This window comes from Biomphalaria glabrata, chromosome 7, assembly GCF_947242115.1.
Source record: "Biomphalaria glabrata chromosome 7, xgBioGlab47.1, whole genome shotgun sequence".
Taxonomy (NCBI): Eukaryota; Metazoa; Mollusca; class Gastropoda; family Planorbidae; genus Biomphalaria; species Biomphalaria glabrata.
The window spans coordinates 30021168-30043338 of NC_074717.1; the positions used below are offsets into that span (position 1 = coordinate 30021168).

Sequence of the window (22171 nt, forward strand, 5' to 3'; positions counted from 1 at the left end):
AACAGGTCGATGCTCATTGACTGCGCTGTCACAATGATAACAACTAGTAAGCTAGTTCCATGGTTCCGGAACATTATGCACGAGAGTAAACAGTTAAATACTTCACATTAAGTATATATTTGTGGTGAAATGTTGTGATGTAAACAGACAATAATGGAATTAAAAAAAATCATTCGTAAAATTAGTTCAAGAAAATGTTAACTCTTGTTATAATACCTCAATTGGGAGTGCAATATATATATATATATATGCGACCCCCCAGTCCCCAATTTTTTTTAAATTCGCGCTCAGCAGAAAAAGGTTGCCCAACCCTGGCCAACAACGTTGAACACTTTCATTGTCTGAGACTTTCTTTCGTCATTTGCAATAATAGGCTCAACCAGATCACCCCAGAATGTCCTAATGAAGTTCATCAACCCCGGTGTCAGTTTTCAACAGTTAAAAAAAAAAGGGAGAGAAGAAATAATGATCCTAGTTATCAACCTTTTTTTGCCAAAATTCACCCACCTTTGCGGTTTTGGCTAGCGCGTGCAATCATCGTGAGCTCGCGAGGGCCAATACTGTGTGTGTGTGTGTGTGTGTGTGTCATTGCGTATGGTTATTTAATCTACGCCTGCTAATCTCAATACACCTAGAGTACTATGGGCTCAAATATTAAAGTTGTTTGTTAATTCAGTCGATATTTATATTTTAGTCTGCACAAAAGAAAGAGAAGGGGAAACAACTCCAGAACGTGTTGAACGATAATAAACTTTTTTTTCCCGAGCTCGCAGTATAGCGTCACACCGCCGCCTGAAAGCATCATCAGTTGCTAGGTAACGTTTTGGTCTGATGGAGCTTACAACTTTTTTTTTGAGCCACTTTTTAATTCTTTTTTTTTTTTCTAGTTTATTTCATGTCTTATTCTATTTTTTTTTTCCGAAACAAGAGATGGCAGAAAGCATGCATTAGTTGAAACTGGATTTATTGGAATCGATGGAGTGAAAATAATTCCTTGCCAGCTTTGATTATAGCTAAGGTGAGAGTGTCACTTTTCCTGATCGCTTCACTTGTTTTGCATTTCGTTTGTTAAAAAATCTGGCACGGAGGACGATACCGCATGGTGTCAAGTAATTGGTGGTGTTTTAAATGTTTTTGTTCTTTTTGTTTGTGTCACGTGTGAACACGACTACTGAGTTCAATAACTAGTCTAGTTCTACCACGGCAAAGTAAACACGTCACTGAGTGCCCCAGGAATAGCGTTTACAGGTAATTAAATATAATCGATTATTGTTGGCTTCGAGGATTTCCTAAAATAAATTGAGCGTATTTAAAGTACTAAATCATTTGGCTGGGAGAAAAGAATTGGTAATTAAATATGTCTTTTATAGACTGTCAATCTGTTTGTGTTTAACCATTGCTTATTAATAACTAGACACAATCCTCGGTTGTTGTTATTGTTTTCATTTTATTATTTATGCCTAAAAGTTTTGTTTTTTTTAAATTGGTTAAAGTTAAACCATGGTTACACTAGTGATAAATTCGCACTGCTCTCTTTCTTACTTTCTGTTTTATTGTTGGTTTTTTTGGTCAGTTTCTTTTTTTTTTTTCAATCATATGCCTTTCTCTCTCTCTCTCTCTTTCTTTCTCTCTCTCTCTCTCTCTTACTTTACACTTTCAATATTTTCTTTCCAATCTCTAAATATTCTGCGTAAATCTTTCTCTCTCTTTGTCTGTCTACTTCTTTAACCTCTCTCTCTACCTCTCTCTCTACCTCGCTCTCTACCTCTCTCTCTTATATATATAAGTAATCCGAAAGCGGCCAATTCGCTGTCTGGCCAGCATATTCGTTATCTGACCATTATCGCTTCACAGTTTGCGATTGGGCCTGCCAGTTCAAGAAATGACCATGGATGATCAGCCAAAGTCGGTAGGAAATGGTCATGTGCAGATTTCTTTTTTTTTAATTACCTTTGATAATAACATGATATACTAACTAAACTGTCAAATGACTTTTTTTTTTAGCCAATAGCTTTCGGTTAGTATTTGTTACAAGAAGAACATTTACATGTCGAATGTGTGCACAGCAGGTTGTTATATCTGCATCGATGTGTAGAGCATTTGGTAATGTCATTTGCATCGTGTGTAGAGCATTTGGTAATGTCATTTGCATCGATGTGTAGAGCATTTGGTAATGTCATTTGCATCGATGTGTAGAGCATTTGGTAATGTCATTTGCATCGATGTGTAGAGCATTTGGTAATGTCATTTGCATCGATGTGTAGAACATTTGGTAATGTCATTTGCATCGATGTGTAGAGCATTTGGTAATGTCATTTGCATCGATGTGTAGAGCATTTGGTAATGTCATTTGCATCGTGTGTAGCCTTGGTCGCCGGGTGTCAGCGATTGTAGGGACGTGACTGTAGGAACTATGTAGAAGAACTTTCATTTTGTTGGTCAACATTGTTCATGTCGGCTTTATGAAACAGTCCCTAACTTTTGGATACTTCCACTTGGACCTACCTTTTAACAGGAATGCTTGTTTATAGAAAACTAGACCTACACGAGCGACGGTACGCAACTTTTGGCGGAGCCGTTTTGGCGCACATCATTATGAAGTTCTAATGATGAGTTAAACAGAGTTCTTTTTCCACTATACTATACTATAGTATTATAGTAGGCCCTATACGTTGCTCATTCTCCCTTGCCCTTCAAAAACAACAACAACAGGTTTTGACTATTTGATGACTACAATTACGAACTAAGAGATGTACCTGAGACCACGATACTGACATGCCTCCCCCCACCCTTTCCCATTCTATTATAGACGAAGTGTGCAAAACGCACAAGATAGCATCCACATGTTTCTCTATTTTAGAAATTTCATTATAGATATCATAAATAAAATGAACCATTCTGTGTGAACAAAACAAATGCATCGATTTGTTTAAAAACACTGTTTCATTTTCTTTTTGGATAATATTAAAACCAACACAACATGATCCCAGCTAACCTATAGTACACGGGAGGGTCTATCGCCTCATAGCTTCAAAACAGTCGTGTAATAGAACAACGGGAATTAGCCAGGGATAACCGGCATTTCGCGAAGTGGCCGGCAAAAGTAGTAAAAAAAAACAACTTTTTAATATCAAGTTAATCGAGTATTGGCTACATGCCGTGGCCATTTCGCGATCTGGTTATTGCATTCCTCACTAATCTTCGGACTCGAAGACAAGTCTTATATATATATAAATATGTAATATATATCTATATATCTCTCTCTCTCTCTGTATATATATATATATATATATAGAGAGAGAGAGAGAGAGGGAGAAGGAAATCTGTTTCTCTCTCTCTCTCTCTCTGTATTTATCACAGTTTTATGTTGAGTATAATCTTTTAGGACAAAGTTTAAGAAATCGATGAGATCAAAGAAAGCAAACATATGGCCCCAGTTTTAATTAGCCAATGTCAGATAGTTAATGCACTTTTAATAATGAGCATGAATGTAATTAAGAACAAAAATTAATGGTTATAAAGATGTAAAATTATTAATTGAACAGCAATAGCAACTTTCTTTAACGTAATATAAACAAAATTACACTATCTATCTATCTATCTATCTATCTATCTATCTATCTATCTATCTATCTATCTATCTATCTATCTATCTATCTATCTATCTCTATCTATCTATCTATCTATCTATCTATCTATCTATCTATCTATCTATCTATCTATCTATCTATCTATCTATCTATCTATCTATCTATCTATGACTATCTATCTATCTATCTATCTATCTATCTATCTATCTATCTATCTATCTATCTATCTATCTATCTATCTATCTATCTATCTATCTATCTATCTATCTATCTATCTATCTATCTATATCTATCTATCAATCTATCTATGATTATCTATCTATCTATCTATCTATCTATCTATCTATCTATCTATCTATCTATCTATCTATCTATCTATCTATCTATCTATCTATCTATCTATCTATCTATCTATCTATCTATCTATCTATCTATCTATCTTCTTTTTATTAAAATGTACAGATGTTATTGGAAAAGCTATAACTTCTCTTCTAATTTCACTGTGGATCATCTTAACTGGTTATGGTTTCTCATTGGTAAAGGATTTGGTTGCAGATGAGATGGACTTCAGCTTGAATCTCACCGGACATTTCTTTATTTAAAATGCTATTGTAAAGAATCTATGGCGTACACTCAACGAAGGTGAAGAGGTGAGTGATTTTTAGTACATGGGATCAATGATGGGAGACGATCACTTTGATCATAAATGTCTATGTTGGCTATGAGTTCATTTAGATCTGGCCTGCAGAGATCACTGTCGCCGCCACTGCATCTCACTAACATACAATGCTGTTGCCGCCTGCAGGGTTCACTATCTTTCCACTAACACATGTTCACATAACCTCCCGCTCTGTAGCTTCTTGCTGTCTCAAGAACGATAGTCTACATAAACTTACAGGATTGTCTTACACTAACAGGAACGACCCTTTCCACAGTTCCCTCACAAGACTTCTTCCTGACCAGAAAACCTACACTGCTCACCTGCTGACCACTCTGGCAATAATCCCTTCTACAACTCAGGTGGTTTTAACCTGAGTTCTGCTTCTTCATCTACTTGGCCGGAATCAACAGTCCACCATCTTGTCTCTACCTGTGTTCATCCCATCACTGGTGCGCACCAGGGTAGCAGCAGAGAATACCAATATGTTTTTCAGGACTTCTTTAGTCCACCCTTGTTCTTATGTGTAACAGGTCGAGAAAAGTAAAAGCATTTAGTCGTTGTGCTGATTACTTGCACCCTCGTATACCGAACTTAGGCCGCCTATCGGACTTATCTGTCTAAAAATGAAGTTTACCATTTCTTGTCTGCAAAAGAAAAATATATTCTATACTTTTAAAAAGTTTGTTTTCTCAATATCTTTTTAAAACGTATTCTAAACCTCGTGATGTAGCTAGTAGGGAGAAAAGAAGAAGATCTACTTCACTTTGAAGGTCTATTATTTGAATTAATCAAATTTAAATTATAAGCTGGAAAAAATACGCCCTTGTAATTATCTGGTTAGATTTTTAGCATTTTACTGCAAAATAAAAACAAGGTACTCATGACGTAATTATTATAATGCCTGTATGGTGAGTATAAAGAGCGACCGTTTAAATGACTTCTAATTGTACTAGTTGGTTGGGTTTTTAAAAAAATGCTAAATAGAATAATGATTTAAAAAAACACAAATGTTCTATATGTTGACTGTATTCTGTCTTCACTGTATGTTTTGTAGGAGTCTGCTGCATGTTGACTGTATTCTGTCTTCACTGTATGTTTTGTAGGAGTCTGCTGCATGTTGACTGTATTCTGTCTTCACTGTATGTTTTGTAGGAGTCTGCTGCATGTTGACTGTATTCGGTCTTCACTGTATGTTTTGTGGGAGTCTGCTGCATGTTGACTGTATTGTGTGTTCACTGTATGTTTTGTGGGAGTCTGCTGCATGTTGACTGTATTCGGTCTTTACTGTATGTTTTGTGGGAGTCTGCTGCATGTTGACTGTATTCTGTCTTCACTGTATGTTTTGTGGGAGTCTGCTGCATGTTGACTGTATTGTGTGTTCACTGTATGTTTTGTGGGAGTCTGCTGCATGTTGACTGTATTCTGTCTTCACTGTATGTTTTGTAGGAGTCTGCTGCATGTTGACTGTATTCGGTCTTCACTGTATGTTTTGTGGGAGTCTGCTGCATGTTGACTGTATTGTGTGTTCACTGTATGTTTTGTGGGAGTCTGCTGCATGTTGACTGTATTCGGTCTTTACTGTATGTTTTGTGGGAGTCTGCTGCATGTTGACTGTATTCTGTCTTCACTGTATGTTTTGTGGGAGTCTGCTGCATGTTGACTGTATTGTGTGTTCACTGTATGTTTTGTGGGAGTCTGCTGCATGTTGACTGTATTCTGTCTTTACTGTATGTTTTGTGGGAGTCTGCTGCATGTTGACTGTATTCGGTCTTTACTGTATGTTTTGTGGGAGTCTGCTGCATGTTGACTGTATTCGGTCTTTACTGTATGTTTTGTGGGAGTCTGCTGCATGTTGACTGTATTCTGTCTTCACTGTATGTTTTGTGGGAGTCTGCTGCATGTTGACTGTATTCTGTCTTCACTGTATGTTTTGTGGGAGTCTGCTGCATGTTGACTGTATTGTGTGTTCACTGTATGTTTTGTGGGAGTCTGCTGCATGTTGACTGTATTCTGTCTTCACTGTATGTTTTGTAGGAGTCTGCTGCATGTTGACTGTATTCGGTCTTCACTGTATGTTTTGTGGGAGTCTGCTGCATGTTGACTGTATTGTGTGTTCACTGTATGTTTTGTGGGAGTCTGCTGCATGTTGACTGTATTCGGTCTTTACTGTATGTTTTGTGGGAGTCTGCTGCATGTTGACTGTATTCTGTCTTCACTGTATGTTTTGTGGGAGTCTGCTGCATGTTGACTGTATTGTGTGTTCACTGTATGTTTTGTGGGAGTCTGCTGCATGTTGACTGTATTCTGTCTTTACTGTATGTTTTGTGGGAGTCTGCTGCATGTTGACTGTATTCGGTCTTTACTGTATGTTTTGTGGGAGTCTGCTGCATGTTGACTGTATTCGGTCTTTACTGTATGTTTTGTGGGAGTCTGCTGCATGTTGACTGTATTCTGTCTTCACTGTATGTTTTGTGGGAGTCTGCTGCATGTTGACTGTATTCTGTCTTCACTGTATGTTTTGTGGGAGTCTGCTGCATGTTGACTGTATTCTGTCTTTACTGTATGTTTTGTGGGAGTCTGCTGCATGTTGACTGTATTCTGTCTTTACTGTATATTTTGTGGGAGTCTGCTGCATGTTGACTGTATTCTGTCTTCACTGTATGTTTTGTGGGAGTCTGCTGCATGTTGACTGTATTCTGTCTTTACTGTATGTTTTGTGGGAGTCTGCTGCATGTCGACTGTATTGTGTGTTTACTGTGTCAAATGTTCATTTTTTAATTCAAAGGTTCCCTGATTTTTTTTTCTATTCTAACATGGTTAAAAAAAAGAAAGTGGCTTGCCAATATGATAGATGCGTGACTTTGATAGGTTGCTGTGTTTTTACGGGTCTGTCGTAGTAACGCATTACTTTGAAACTTCCCAGGAGATATAATACACAATAAAGGATTATATTCGGGTTGCCGTTTGACAGTGGCGTAGTTGAGGGTGGGGGGTGCCGGGCGCACCGAGTGACACCCGCAAGAAATGTGGAGAAATTTGTTAAAATTTAACAATTTTGAAAACTTTGGATGCCTGATTGACTTGGACTTTACTGAGATGATAAATTTAAAGAAGAAAACATTGGGGAACATCTTACACAATCTGCTTGATGACACAACGTTTTCTTGGCAAATTAAAGATAAGTCTTCATTGAATCAAGCAAACTGTCTTGAAACATGAACCAGTACTGAAGTAATAACTTCATGACCAGAGAGCGCATCAGTCTGATTTTGGTGCCGAGGGCTAGGCCCTTGTCTTTCCATATTATTTTTAGTTTTGAAAGAGCTGCTGTGGACTGTGCTATTCGGGCCAGTAGTTCAGGTTTCGTTCCCTCATCTGAGACGATAGCTCCAAGGTATTTGAAGCTGCTTACACTTGTCAGCTTTTAATTTCCAATACTGATGCTGAAAAACTCCACATTTACAACCATTTATCTCAGTACTGTAAAAAATCATATCCCTTTTTTTGAAATCAAACAAAATTTATTAAGTAGGCCTACCTCTATTTTAATGAACTAGTTTTTCTTAATGTTCATGTTTAGATAGGAACATGGAAGAATTGTGCAAAGTTTCAACTTGATCCAAGACTGGAAGTGCGAGAAATGAACATGTTCAAATTTGTACCAAATCTCGTGTTTGAATTATGTAGTATGTCACTCAGATTTCTCTCAAACAATTGTTGTTTTTTTAAGGAAATTGGGATAAGTTTGAACTAAGTTTGAACTATTTCTATCTAATGTGCAACCGGGGGGGGTGTAATCATTGACCAAAGAAACAAATTACTTTAACATCATCTGCTCTATAGATCGCAAGGTCTGAGTGGGGAACTATTTGCTGTAATACATATAAGTTTGTTCAATCACACCCCTTAGAAATAAGTCTTTAATTAAGTCTCGAAAAAAGGTCTGGTTTAAAATTGGATATTGATCTCCAACCCACACCACTGATCACTAATGAATATAACAGGCTTTAATCTCTGTGTGAAGAGTGATTGCCCCATACTACATAACCTTTCTTAATCATTTCAGGTGCTTGTGATCAAGAGAGCTCGCCTGCTTTGTATAATTTGTACACGATAGTCACCTTTGCTCGCTTGCAACTAATCGCCATTAGACACCGAACCCCATTAAAACATAAAATCATTTTTGTTTTGATTGGTTGCAGAGATCAAAAACATCGCTTTTAATCGGGTCGCAGTTTATATTCTAAGTTCCGAGGGCACTGATTGCGATGATTACTCAGATCGTATCAATACGACGCAGTTAGTTTTCACTGACAGTAAAACTAAGCCAATCACTGATTGACTATTTCAAACACAACATGAAACACATCTTTTTTTTTTAAGTTTCTTAATGAAAGTTGGAAAAAAAAGTTCAGGTCTCCAGGGAACCATTCTGATAAGCTGCAAATGACCTTCATCCCAAAAGCCCTAGGTCATCGGGTGTTTCAATTCTTACAAACATTTTAATTTCAAAGAATTTTTTAAAACCGTCATCACTGTTATCTTTTTTTTTTTTTAAAGTTTTAAAGTTTCATGTGCAAATAATGTGAACTTTAACCTCTGCTATCAACTGTTCAATATTGTTGCAGTTTATTGCCTTGTGTCTCTGATTGAACGCAATCGTTCTCTCTGCATTGATTTTTTTTTTTTTGAGTTATGTCTTGTAAAACTTTTCTTTCAGATCTGAAGTTAAAGATATTTTTTTTCAGCCAAGTTTTTCCAATAGTGAGCAACAGTGGACGATTCCTTGGTCATGACGGACTGTAGGAGGCAAGGGCAGTAACCCATTTAGTGTGTGATAAAGTGTTAAACGCCAAATTAAACGTTCGTAGTTTTTTTTTTTTTTGCTTATGCAGAATCGATTCATTCTATTTTAACTTTTATAGAACAGACTTGACTACTACTGCTATTGAACAGAATGACGACCTTTATTGAACATAATCTATCACTTCTATTAAACAGAATCAATTACTTTTTAATAAACATCTGCCAGTATCATTTCAATTAGATCGGTCCAATGCGATCAATACAACTTGAAATGTCCAATCAGTAATTAAAATTTTTCTATTCGTATAGCTTCTTAAGTTAAAACTACATCGGAACACATTCCTAGATTAATGTAGATTATCAAGCAGTAGAGTCTGGGACTCTGGATAGACATCGCGTGAACGTACACTATTTGGAGTATAGTCTGAAGTCTAATAAAAAAAAAGATTCCTTAGTGATTCAGAGATCCATAGCAGTTGACGTGAATTAATCTTTTTTTTTTGTTTTGTTTGTTATGGCCAGGCTGGACTCGAATGTCTGACGGTCATCCCGACAACAACAATTTATTGTTCTCTGTCACACTATTCTGTAACTGGTTCAAAATATGGTATACCCATTTCAAATTATGTTATACCCATGTAAAATTATGTTATACCCGTGTAAAATTATGTTATAACCATATTACATTATGCTATAACTATGTCACCCTATGTTATAACTCTGTCGCATAAGTTACAACCACGTCACATTATGCTATAATCCTGTCCAACTAAGTCATAACTCTCTTAGTTTATAAATAACAGGCGATGACCAATGTGCAATCTCTTCTCATTGTAGACCATCACATGAAGCCTATAAAGTAGGAAGTCTAGTATGTACAAGAAAGGCTTGAAAACAGCTTTCAACAAGAAAGTAAACAAACAATATGTACGTGCCTATGTTAATGAATACATCTTGTTGGAAAAGTAAAAGAATTTACAACCTGATCACTTTCCAATGTTAGATATTCTTACTATTTGGGAAAAAAAACTTACTTCCCAGTTAAAGGCCTGGTTTGGAAATCAACGCCGAAAGGTGCCAATGTGGAAATAACTCACGATACAGCAAAAAAAAAAATATGGCTGTAAAACATTAGAGACAGTCAATGTACTAATGGTCAAAATGTTGGTCTGTTGCAATCTGGTCGTCATGGTCAATTTATTGGCATTTCAAATTAGTCATCAGTTTTTCAAAAAGTTTAATACTTAAAAAAAAATTTAAAAAAAAGCTTTCAGACATTTGCGAGTAAATGATCTAGAAGATTTCAAGGTTGATGTTCCACTAAGAAGACAAACTATGGAGCTAGTAGTTCTCAAATTTATAGTTTGTCAGGGACTCAAGATGAACTCTTTAAACTGTAAAACAACGAAAGTTTGGACCATCAACTGGAAACAGAGACAAATTTCGTATCAGATTATCATATACGTTACAATTTTTCAAGCTGTGAGGGGAATTCGCCCTTTGAATCTTGGAAATCGCTCTTCTATCTCATAAAAGTAATTATCTTTAGTTTTCAAAGTTTAGAAATTATACAATCCCATTTCGAGAATTTGAAATAGAAGAGGCTATTAACCTCAGAATTAAATATTCACGCATATCTATGATATAAAATACAAAGCTTACTTCCTTTTGGGTTTCTAGGTAGGAGATATGACGCTTGTCAACAATCCTAGATTTAAAGATTACTTCAAGCCTGTTGATTTTAATCTTCTTATCATTTTAGATTGTACATTTGAATAGATCTTTCTAGATCTATGTCTAGATTCTCGATTTAAAACCTTTGTTGCATTATACTTCTACACGTTTTCGATCTATATCATACATAGTCTATGTTACAAAGTTTAGGTTTGAAAAAAAAACAACTTAACTTCTTATAACTACTTAACAATTTAACACCCAGTTTCAGGACATTGTTGTGTAGTGTTAAGAGACTGGCGCTTCCATTCCAGACATGATATATGTAGGTGTTTTGTTTGTACTAAAAGACACCTATTTCTGGGCCAAAATTATTTTCTTTAGTACCTATGAGCGCAAAGAAATGGTCAACAAAAGAAAATCTTGTTGGTCAGCGTGAAACATGTAATTTAATACAACAATGCGTATAACTTGTGATGGATAGGCCTAGAAAAATTTAATTGCTCTTAACGGCCATTGAACTGCTATACAAGTTAATGTGATTGTATTGTTCCGAATGTTCTGCCGTAGATCTATATTCTTACTGCATTTAAATGCGTCTCGTATGATTCGTGTTTTGTAAATGCGTCTTCGTTGCCATGACAGCAGGGTCCGCATACTATCGACATTTTTGTTAAAACAAAGTGTCTGTGAAAATCTATTTGAAATGAAGCGAAAAAACACTGACGTAATGCTATGTACAAGTTAATTAGTGTAGCATTAGACTGATGGACTGTATTAACCAATTGTAACATTCAAGTGGGAAAACAGATAAAAAGAAGAGAAAAAGAGCACAACTAATTCTGAGAAATCGCCAAAAGAAAAGTAAAACATAAAGAATACAGAGTGTATACATTTGAAACACACATTTCTCTATAGAACATGACACGAAGATATTTATTCTTGGCTCACACTCTAAGCACTCTCATTCTCGGTTAGTAAATAAACTAAACAAGCGATAGAACATTTAATTATAACAATACAATCTTGCTGTGTGCATTAATAAGCTCTTACATTAGCTGAGATAACACAGAAAGTCGATTGCTAAGTGTGAGTATTGTTAGGCGCCTCCGCGCTGCGTCTTGTGCAGATATGTCTAAAGTCTAAGAGGAGGTAACACTCCTATTACCGAACCAATGAACACAGGCGAAAGTCCAACACGGAAGAAACTAATCGACCAAGAAGTTTACTACGTAATGAAGGGAACCGTCGAATGTCGTAAAACTAAATATCTACTCCAGAAAACTAACGCAGACCTCTCCCTGAAGCTGCCAAGAGAATTCTGTCTTTATTTTCGTTACATATTAAATCCCAGTCTTGTTTTTACTCTCACGTCATTGTCACTGAGTCAAAACGTTTTCTTTTGAAAAACAAACAACTTTTCGCATCGGTTTTGCTTTTCTAGCCAATTCAAGTACTTTGATTAACTGCCGCCTGCTAGACATTTGTTTATTGTCTGTTCAATGGTTAAGCATTAATAGTACCAAAATTTACTGGCAGTACCTTGACGTCCAAAAAAATGTGTTTTTCACGGGTTTTATTACGAAGTTTTTTTTTGTTTTTTTTTTCACGAAGTGGTTAGGTTTTATTTTGAAGTTGTTTTTTTTTTTTTTTTTCTAAATGGCGATGTGTGCTTTGAGATTTACTGTTCACAACTTAATTAAGTTCAAAGCTTGGGGTTAGGTTTTATGATTAGCTTGGGTTAACTTTAGTTAAAGTCTTAGTATTAAAATTAGTATTACACTTTGAGATTCTTAACAAAAAGTTATGTATCAGATTTGGTTTGGTGGCGATATTCTGACTTACATTCCAAAAATTTTATTCAAAATTATTAACTTATATAAATTTTAATGTTATGCTCAAACTACGGCCAGCGGGCCATATCCTGCCATTGTGTCACCACTTATTGTCGGACATTTATTTATGCATATTAAGGTGTCTACTATGCAGTGGACTAGACTAGCACAACAAACATGTAGATTCAATACGAAATGCGATGAGTAGCAGACATACAATTTTATTACTCATAAAATAGCAGTTCACTGGCATTCCAGCCATCAATAATCACATATTATGTTTTACATCAATCAATTCAGAAATCCAATAGAATATATAAATGACCCAACTAGTAGTGCTTATCACAATTCATATTGTACGGCTAATCACTTCTATGTCCAAGGTACCAACTGATTTCTGACCATGTGGTCAACTCTCAGAACGGCCTTTTTTAAAACCCTTAATTCATAACTCTCCACGTGAAACATCATAAGCGCAACTAATAGTTGTACCCCGTGGTTCCCGACTGGTTCACGTCACTGGCTATTAAACACTGATGTGACACCTTGACATTGTGCTCTCCATCCAATGAAATATCTGTCTACTGTCTATAATGAAGTTGCAAAGAATTGTTTGCATTGAGCTTGATGATTTCTGGGCATCATTAGAAAAGATGTTCCGCAGAATGTCTGCCTGGTGGTGCGGTATGCGTGCTGGACTGTCGCTTGGTTGTCTCGTTGGCCCCGGGTTCATACCCTACTACTGCCATCCCCCGTCGTCCTGCAGGAAGTTTGGACTAGGAAGTTGATTATCTTCAACTCTGGGTACCACTACATAGGATGTGTCCTAGGTTAAACAAAATTGGGTACCACTATATTAATGTGTCCTAGGCCGAACAAAGTCGGGAACTACTACGTTAGATTAGATGTGTCCTAGATAGAACAAAGTTGGGCATCACTACATTAGATGTGACGTAGGTTGGACAAAGTTGGGAATCAATACATTAGATGTGACGTAGGTTGAACAAAGTTGGGCATCAATACATTAGATGTGACGTAGGTTGAGCAAAGTTGGGCATCACTACATTAGATGTGTCCTAGATTGAAAAAAGTTGGGCATCAATACATTAGATGTGTTGTAGGTTGAACAAAGTTGGGCATCACTGCATTAGATGTGACGTAGGTTGAACAAAGTTGGGCATCACTACATTAGATGTGACGTAGGTTGAACAAAGTTGGGCATCAATACATTAGATGTGACGTAGGTTGAGCAAAGTTGGGCATCACTACATTAGATGTGTCCTAGATTGAAAAAAGTTGGGCATCAATACATTAGATGTGTTGTAGGTTGAACAAAGTTGGGCATCACTGCATTAGATGTGACGTAGGTTGAACAAAGTTGGGCATCACTACATTAGATGTGACGTAGGTTGAACAAAGTTGGGCATCAATACATTAGATGTGACGTAGGTTGAGCAAAGTTGGGCATCACTACATTAGATGTGACGTAGTTTGAACAAAGTTGGGCATCACTACATTAGATGTGACGTAGGTTGAACAAAGTTGGGCATCACTACATTAGATGTGACTTAGGTTGAACAAAGTTGGGCATCACTACATTAGATGTGACGTAGTTTGAACAAAGTTGGGCATCACTACATTAGATGTGACGTAGTTTGAACAAAGTTGGGCATCACTACATTAGATGTGACGTAGGTTGAACAAAGTTGGGCATCACTACATTAGATGTGACGTAGTTTGAACAAAGTTGGGCATCACTACATTAGATGTGACGTAGTTTGAACAAAGTTGGGCATCACTACATTAGATGTGACGTAGTTTGAACAAAGTTGGGCATCACTACATGTGACGTGGATTGAATTATAAGTACAAGTTTTGACTCAAATTAGAATCATTCCCCTCTGCAAGCACCAAAATAGGTTAAGGTAAAATAAACGATTAATTATTCACATAACGAAAGGTCTTAAGGATTAATGCTTTTGGAAAAAGAGACCTAGATTTCTATACTGATTTACTAAGTCGAGAAGGCATCGATTGGTTATATAGAAAACTTAACTCTACGACATAGACAAGTTTGTTTACTATCAATAAAGTTTGGATGGATGCTTTGTTGAAACACAATGATTGTTTAAAACCTGAGGCTTGTTAATGGCTCTCCATTGTTTCAAATATGATAAATTAAAAGAAAAAAAAACAGTCATGTAATCAGCGATAAGCTAATTTATTATTTTTCATATTTTTTTCTTTTCATATTTTCTGCAAATGACTATGCTACTTGAAGTTAATGAAAATAAAAAGTCAGTAGCCTTTTTATGAAGCAAGAACATTATTCTTTATGAGTGTAATTACTAGGAAATAATTCGTTTGTAAAATATGTTTAAAAAAAAAGAGGTAGCTGGTGAAACGATTAACTTTGTGTGAGACATGATTAACTTTGTGTGAGACATGATTAACTTTGTGTGAGACATGATTAACTTTGTGTGAGACATGATTAACTTTGTGTGAGACATGATTAACTTTGTGTGAGACATGATTAACTTTGTGTGAGACATGATTAACTTTGTGTGAGACACGATTAACTTTGTGTGAGACACGATTAACTTTGTGTGAGACACGATTAACTTTGTGTGAGACACGATTAACTTTGTGTGAGACATGATTAACTTTGTGTGAGACACGATTAACTTTGTGTGAGACACGATTAACTTTGTGTGAGACACGATTAACTTTGTGTGAGACACGATTAACTTTGTGTGAGACACGATTAACTTTGTGTGAGACACGATTACATGAGCGACACCTGAATTACTCCACTTTAACTCCTGTAATATTAAAGAAATCGAAAAAGAAGAGAAAGAGAGTATTGAGAGAGAGAGAGACAGAGAGAGAGAGAGAGGAGAAAGGGTACTCTGAAGAGGCCGAAAGAAATTGGAGTGAGAGACTGAGACAGGAAAAGAGTTTGAGGTACATACAAAGAGAGAGAGAGAGGAGGGGGGAGAGCGAAGCGAAAGAAATTGGGCAAGAGAAATGAAGAAGTCACACAGTAAAGAGAATTTTAGAGTGATAGAGAGAGAGAAATGAAATATAACATACAATAAAAGAGTGAAAGAGAAAGATGCTACAAAGAATGATAGAAAAGAGAAACTTAGAAAACGAGACATCAAACTGGTGTAAGGGAGTGGAGTGAGACATGCCAGGACATGGTAGGAAGGAGTTGGATGTGAAAACAAAATAACTGAACATTGGGAAATCGTAGCAGATTGTAAGGATTTCAAAGCACGAGAATCTAACATCAGCAAATAGTGAAGTGTGCGCAAGAGTGTCTGGTGACAGTGATTGGATCTAAAAGATAATACAACATTTTAACACGTCAACTTTTTAAACAGATCACTCGCGAGCATTGGAAACAAAACAAAACACATTTGAAGTGTATTTATTTGAACTAGATAAACTGTGCAGGTCTCTGTATCCAATCCATGTTTCCGAACCAGGGCATCATGTTGTTTACTGTATGGTGTGGCATGCTTTGTGAAGTTCAAATGTTGACTCTGGTAACTGTGTAGTGTGGTAAACAATGATAGTAGTTACATACTCTATAGTGTGGCAAACCACCATGTTATTTCTGCTCGATATGGCAAGCCTTGATGGTAGTGACTTCCTCTATAGTGTGGCAAATCATCACAGTATGTATTTCTCGTTACTATGGCTTGTTAGTAGCCTACATGTATTTACTGTTTTGTTTTTGTGACATGCTAAGATAGTGACAACTACACTGAGAGAAAAATCCATATATATATATATAAACATGGGGCCAACTTTATTTTGTAAATCTATTTCCGTTTTTTGTTTTGTTTTGTAATCTAAACAGATATAGTTGTAAGACATGAATAACTTCAAATAGCCTTTGACGGTGTCTTAAAGACTATGAGAATGGATTGCAAGATGCAGAGATCGTCATCCCAGAGTGAGAAATGAATGCTCCACGCTTAGAACGTTAGTTCAAGAGAGCGCCATGGGAGCAGCATGTTCCTTTGTAGAAAACTCACACCAAGTTGTCTTTCAAAAAAGGTTAGTTGTGATTTTGTAAAAAAAAAATTCGTTTTATACGCATTCCAATCTGTGGTTACGATGATCCCGAGTTCAAAGCCCACCCCCCCCCCTTCCCTACCTGCAGGGTCATAGTCATAATAATCTTCATTTCTGAAGCTGGAAGTTTGTGTCCGACTAAGTTTTTTTTTTTAAGTTTTCTTGTCTTTCTTTGTCCTCCCCTGGAGTCAAGTCAAATGTTTTGAACCTTTTCATTGGTTATTAAAGTTAGGACATAGCTTTAGACTCTTGAAGAAAGTTTAGATGTGGCTGAACATCTCTCTCTCTCTCTCTCTTTCTCTCTCTCTCTCTCTCTCTGCTTGAACATGACTCTACAACTCAAAGCTTATTTAAGCGGATGAACTCCGCATTTAATCCCATATACCATATCTATATATCTATTTAGAGAGTTCCAAGGTGGTCTTTCCACGAAAGCTTGTTATCAATGAAGACGCCTAGATATTTATATGCCTTCACTTGTTCTATAGATGTAGTGTTTATTTATATGCCTTCACTTGTTCTATAGATGTAGTGTTTATTTATATGCCTTCACTTGTTCTATAGTTGTAGTGTTTATCTGCAGTTCGTGCATCTTTTGTTTTTTCTTTCTGGAATCTATTTATAAATTTTTTTAGTTTTATGTGACATTCAGTTCTAGAAAGCTGTCAGGGCACCAGTTTGTAAACTCTTCTATCGAGCTTCGATACTGAGTTTCGTCTTCTGAAATAAGACCGACAATGGCAGTATCATCAGCGAACTTAATGAGTTTAGCTGAGTCATAGGTGCTTCTTATGTCATTAGTGTAAAGAGTGTACAGCACAGGAGAAAGCACACAACCTTGTGGTGTACCCGTACATAGTACTCGAGTTGACGATTTGGTGTTGTTGACTTTAACATACTGGGGCCGTTGGGTTAAAAAGTTTAGAACCCATGCTTGTACGTTGGGCTGACATTTAAGTTACTTAGTTTGTTGATCATTAGATGTGGCTGTATGGTATTGAAAGCCGAAATCTACGAGGATTCCAACCCGAGATCCCTGGGTTCTGTGGCAGAGTACTTGACCTCTCCACGCTCCCTAACGACAATGCCATAGTTTGTATTTTATTTATAGATATCGAGTCATAGAAACATGAATTCATTAATTGTGACATTTGATTTTTTCAACTCTTGTAATACACGACAGAAAATCTAAAGATGTCGCCAGTCTGAATACGTTGAAGGCCGAAGGTCGACCACGGAAGCGGAGTACTACATCATCAAGTGAAGTCAATTTTAAGGTGCAACCCAAGGAACTTCTGTCCAGCCCGACCACTACAGTGAAAGGTTGGATGATAGTACTTGGAAATTTATGTTCACATTGATATTATGTCATGTGTGTTGGCTCTTATACTTCTTACATATATTTTAGTGTATACTATATCCTTATGTTAGATCGTTTTGATATCTTCTTATATAAACGTTTTAAGATTCTTATGTTAAGGTTTCAAGTTTGTCTAAACTGGTCTTAAAACTAGAAAAATCTTTTCTCGGTTTAATTATAATCTTTGGCAAGCTATTAATGGAAACATGACATTTTGCCATTGTTTCAGTCTGACGTTAAAAAGTTTAGCCCCCCCCCCCCTGCCAAGATTATGTGTTGTAGAGGCTAGAGGCGCACAATCCTCTATGACTTTTCGAATAAATGTCCTACGAATGTGTCTCTAGCCGCACGGCTGAATCAATCGTTGAATCCAATGGAAACGATTCTCTGCGGCTTCTTTCTGCAATGTGGGGGCCACAAGATGGCCGAATAACACCTGGTCACGTGCTGGATGTGGCTCGCGGACCGTAGGTTGCACGTCACTGATGTAGGCTTACTAATCTAGGAGGTAGAGCGAGTCCTAAAGAACCTTCACTTAAAAAAAAAAAGCTTTTATATAGACAACTTTCATGCTTATAGCATGCTCAGAACGCTAAGGTCCAATCTCATTTGTGGACCTGTGGGAGGAGCCGCAGGGCCGGTCTTAGGCCACTGCAACCTATGCGGCCGCAGTGGGCCCCGCATTTTCGTAGGCCCCGCGCGATGCGATTTCTAGGTGTAAATTATTAAATTAAACCATTCCTGGAATTCTCCTGAAATTATAAAATATAAGAAAAAGTCACCAAAATGTCCTGAGATTATTAAAATCTTCTGAAAACTGATGCAAATCTTAAAACAGACACAAAAAAAAGGCATTGTCAGCTTTCATTTAACAAAAATGTAATAATAAGCCGAATTTGAACCAAAACAAGAACTTCAAATACTTAATTTACTTTAATAGTCACTATTAAACAAATATAGATCTACATCTATCTTGACCTCTTATATATAATAAAAAAGCGATATTTTGCGAGTTGATAGTAAATCTAAAAGGCAGATCTGAATGTTTATCGGATCTTTGTTGGAAAACTACTATCTTCTGTAGATGCCGGGGAGGACTGGCTATATGGGCATTTGGGCTAATGCCCAGTGGGCCGGTACTCAAATGGGCCTAAAGGGTCTTATGAATGCCACTATGGCACGCATTAAATTTTTAAAGGTTTTATAATATTCTCATATATAAGGGGATATATGAGCGTCATGTTAAAAACATCTTTTACAGACTACAGTGTAAAACTAATTTAATCTAACACATTTTCAAAAATAATGTAATAGCCTACATCCATAGACAGTGCTATTAGAAGGCTTCATCCTTTAAGGGCCTACAAACATAGCGATTACAAAGCAACATAAGGCCTATATTTCTTAAAAAGATATATAGCATCCATACAGTTATCGGTACATTATAAAAAAATAACAATGATTTTGAGAACAGATAAGCCTATAATTGGAGGCCCATCATATAATATACAATTTATTTGCTGTAGTGTATAGAAATGCCTGGGCCGATTTTAGACATCCAGTCCGCCCCTGTGTAGATGGCTCGTAAAGTTAATTTGATAGTGATTTTGTACTAAGTAAAGTATGAATAAAATGCAAACACGAATTTATTTTCTAATACAAAATCTTAATTTTCACTTATTATCCTTATCGCAACCAAATTAGGCCCCGCGCAATCCGTTTCGCATAGGGCCCCGCAACCTGTAGGACCGGCTCTGGGAGGAGGGGTACCTGAGGGAAGTTTGTTCGTGCTGCCTTTAGACGCTCAGTAAACACAACTCTGCTCGAGTCGGGTGTCGAACCTCAAGTCCCCTGAAAAGTTAGATATTAGTGGTATCATCCCACTTTTAAAATTTAACGAATGTAACAGACTCTGATTAAATTTATTTTTAAAAAATCACATTTGGGAATACGATTTTGTTTGGTTGTAGCATTGTCACAAGACGCTTTCAGTGTGCTGGCGCCTGCTTCAACTGGTCGTTGTCTATGGCTATTCTGGAGGCCCGACTGTTGACGCTGTAACTGTGTATTTCGTGGCTTTAGCCCTGTCGCGATTTAACTCTACTTGTGGGTATTGGTGTTTGTGTATACAACTCACATATAACACTGAACACCAGAATAATAGTTAAAAACACGTAGCGTATAACTTTATTGATATAGAATATAGAATCATACACAAGGTTTTAAATATAGATACATCAATGAAACTGATAACAAACTAAGATGTCCAAAATGACTGTACACTTTCGATTTAAATATAGTATTCTTAAAACAAGAATTTTAGTTGAAAATATTAGGAAGAACAAGAAGCGGGGAATGCGACCTTCCACTCTAAAAAACCCACGCCGACTGCCGCTTTGTCCCCAAAGTACCCAGGTCACCCTGCCTCGTTCAAGACCAGGTCACCTGGTCACGTGACAGTTAGGGAAAAATGTACAGGTGCTTATTTCCCTTCCCAATAATAAACTAAGTCTAATTTAATTAAATAAAATAGATCAGAAATACAAATAATTAAATTAGTCATCTTGGGAATATTTGTTCGTCAATGAGCGATCGGATAAAGACTACGAATCTGAAGAGTTGATTTAGTGTTCTGTTAGTTCTCAATGTAATTGTACATGGCGATTAAATATTAAGTCTCTTAAGTCCTCTTCTGTTAGTTCTCAATGTAATTGTACATGGCGATTAAATATTAAGTCTCTTAAGTCCTCCTACAGTCTAGACAAAACCACAGCTCACGTCCGTCTTATAGTTTTACAATGCATCTTTTGCGTAAAACTATTGTAGGGTTAGTATTACTGGCTTGGAAGAAAGTCTTTGCAGTGTAACTTCTCAGAAGGTTACATTCAGATATTTAATTATGCAATTAGTATATTCATTACGACATTAATACAAAACATCAAGTGACGCAAATCTCTACGTTATATGTCAAAACAGGCACTTTTTGACAAAGTAAAATGGCGCATATTTTCTTAATAGACTTAAATCATTGCATCAGTTTTCTAAAGAAACGTTTCCGTGGCGCATCTGTTACGCCGAGCAATATGTTCGTCCCCCATACGGGATACGTGCCCTGCCCAGCCTGACTGTCGGACTATAAGAAGTTCATACCGGCTTTTGCCATCCATCCATCCCAGTGGTGCTACAGCCCGTGGAGGGATATGGCCTGCTTTTACACACCTCTTCATTCAGATCTCTCCTGGGCCTTCCGTCACCACGCCCTAACCCCAAGCTTTTTACAGAGGTTTATAGTTAAATAAAAAAAGGCTGCAGCTTACACAAACTCGTTGACCGCTAGATGGATATCATGTTCAGTGTGAGCAAGTAAGGCGTAGAGAAGCTGTGTTATGACCATTTCCTTTGTTTTTGTACGGGGCAGTAGACACCGAAGCATGAACACATGGTAATAATTCAACAACAAAATAATAATAATAAATAAGGCTTGTCTTCGAGTCCGAAGATTAATGAGGAATATAGTATTTCTCTTGGCTACGCAGCCCCTAGCTGTGACCTACATATTTTGCCACTTCCAGGGCAAGCATAACCATTGTCCGCCGGTGGTCGATTAAGATTTTATTTTCGCGTCTGCGTCTGTCCTCGGCAGCAGGCTATCTTTTGGTCTCAAATGTGTATTCGCGGCCTTTGTAATGAGGGAATTCTTTAAGTCCGACAGTTACGCTGGACAGTACAGTATCCTGTATGGGAGACGATTCTCAGATGAACGTATGCCAAAGGCAGTCTTTTTTTTTGTGAATTAAAAAGTGGTCGACGTAACACCTAAACGCTTTAAAGACCAGCTAACATGCCAACTTGTCTTAGCTGACATAGAAGAGAGCACCAGGTTCCATGCGGCCTCAGAACGAGACAGCTGGAGGTCACAAGCAAAATAAACAACAAAGTAAAAGGTATCTACACCGCTCTACGTAATTAAAGTGTTAACAATTTATTAAGCACTTAAAACACATCGGAACATTTAATTTCATGACTTCTGTCATGTTTGCACACCGTCATGGACATACGCGCTACAAACAGCGATGTTCTAGCGAACGCCGGTATGAACTTCCCGACAGTCACGCTGGGCAGGGCACGTATTCCGTATGGGGCTCTAACATCTGCCAAA

General features: G+C 37.0%; 1 protein-coding gene across 1 annotated transcript in view; it reads left to right on the forward strand.

The window, feature by feature from the left end:
• Positions 1-733: 733 nt before the first annotated feature.
• Positions 734-22171, forward strand: part of LOC106069236 (uncharacterized) — a 49508-nt gene continuing 28070 nt past the window's right edge. Inside the window, exons 1-3 of the mRNA XM_056036588.1 lie at positions 734-1018; positions 16435-16634; positions 17836-17975. Coding sequence (XP_055892563.1) covers positions 16579-16634; positions 17836-17975 — 196 coding nt within the window. The 5' untranslated portion in view covers positions 734-1018; positions 16435-16578. The remainder of the gene's footprint in view (positions 1019-16434; positions 16635-17835; positions 17976-22171) is intronic.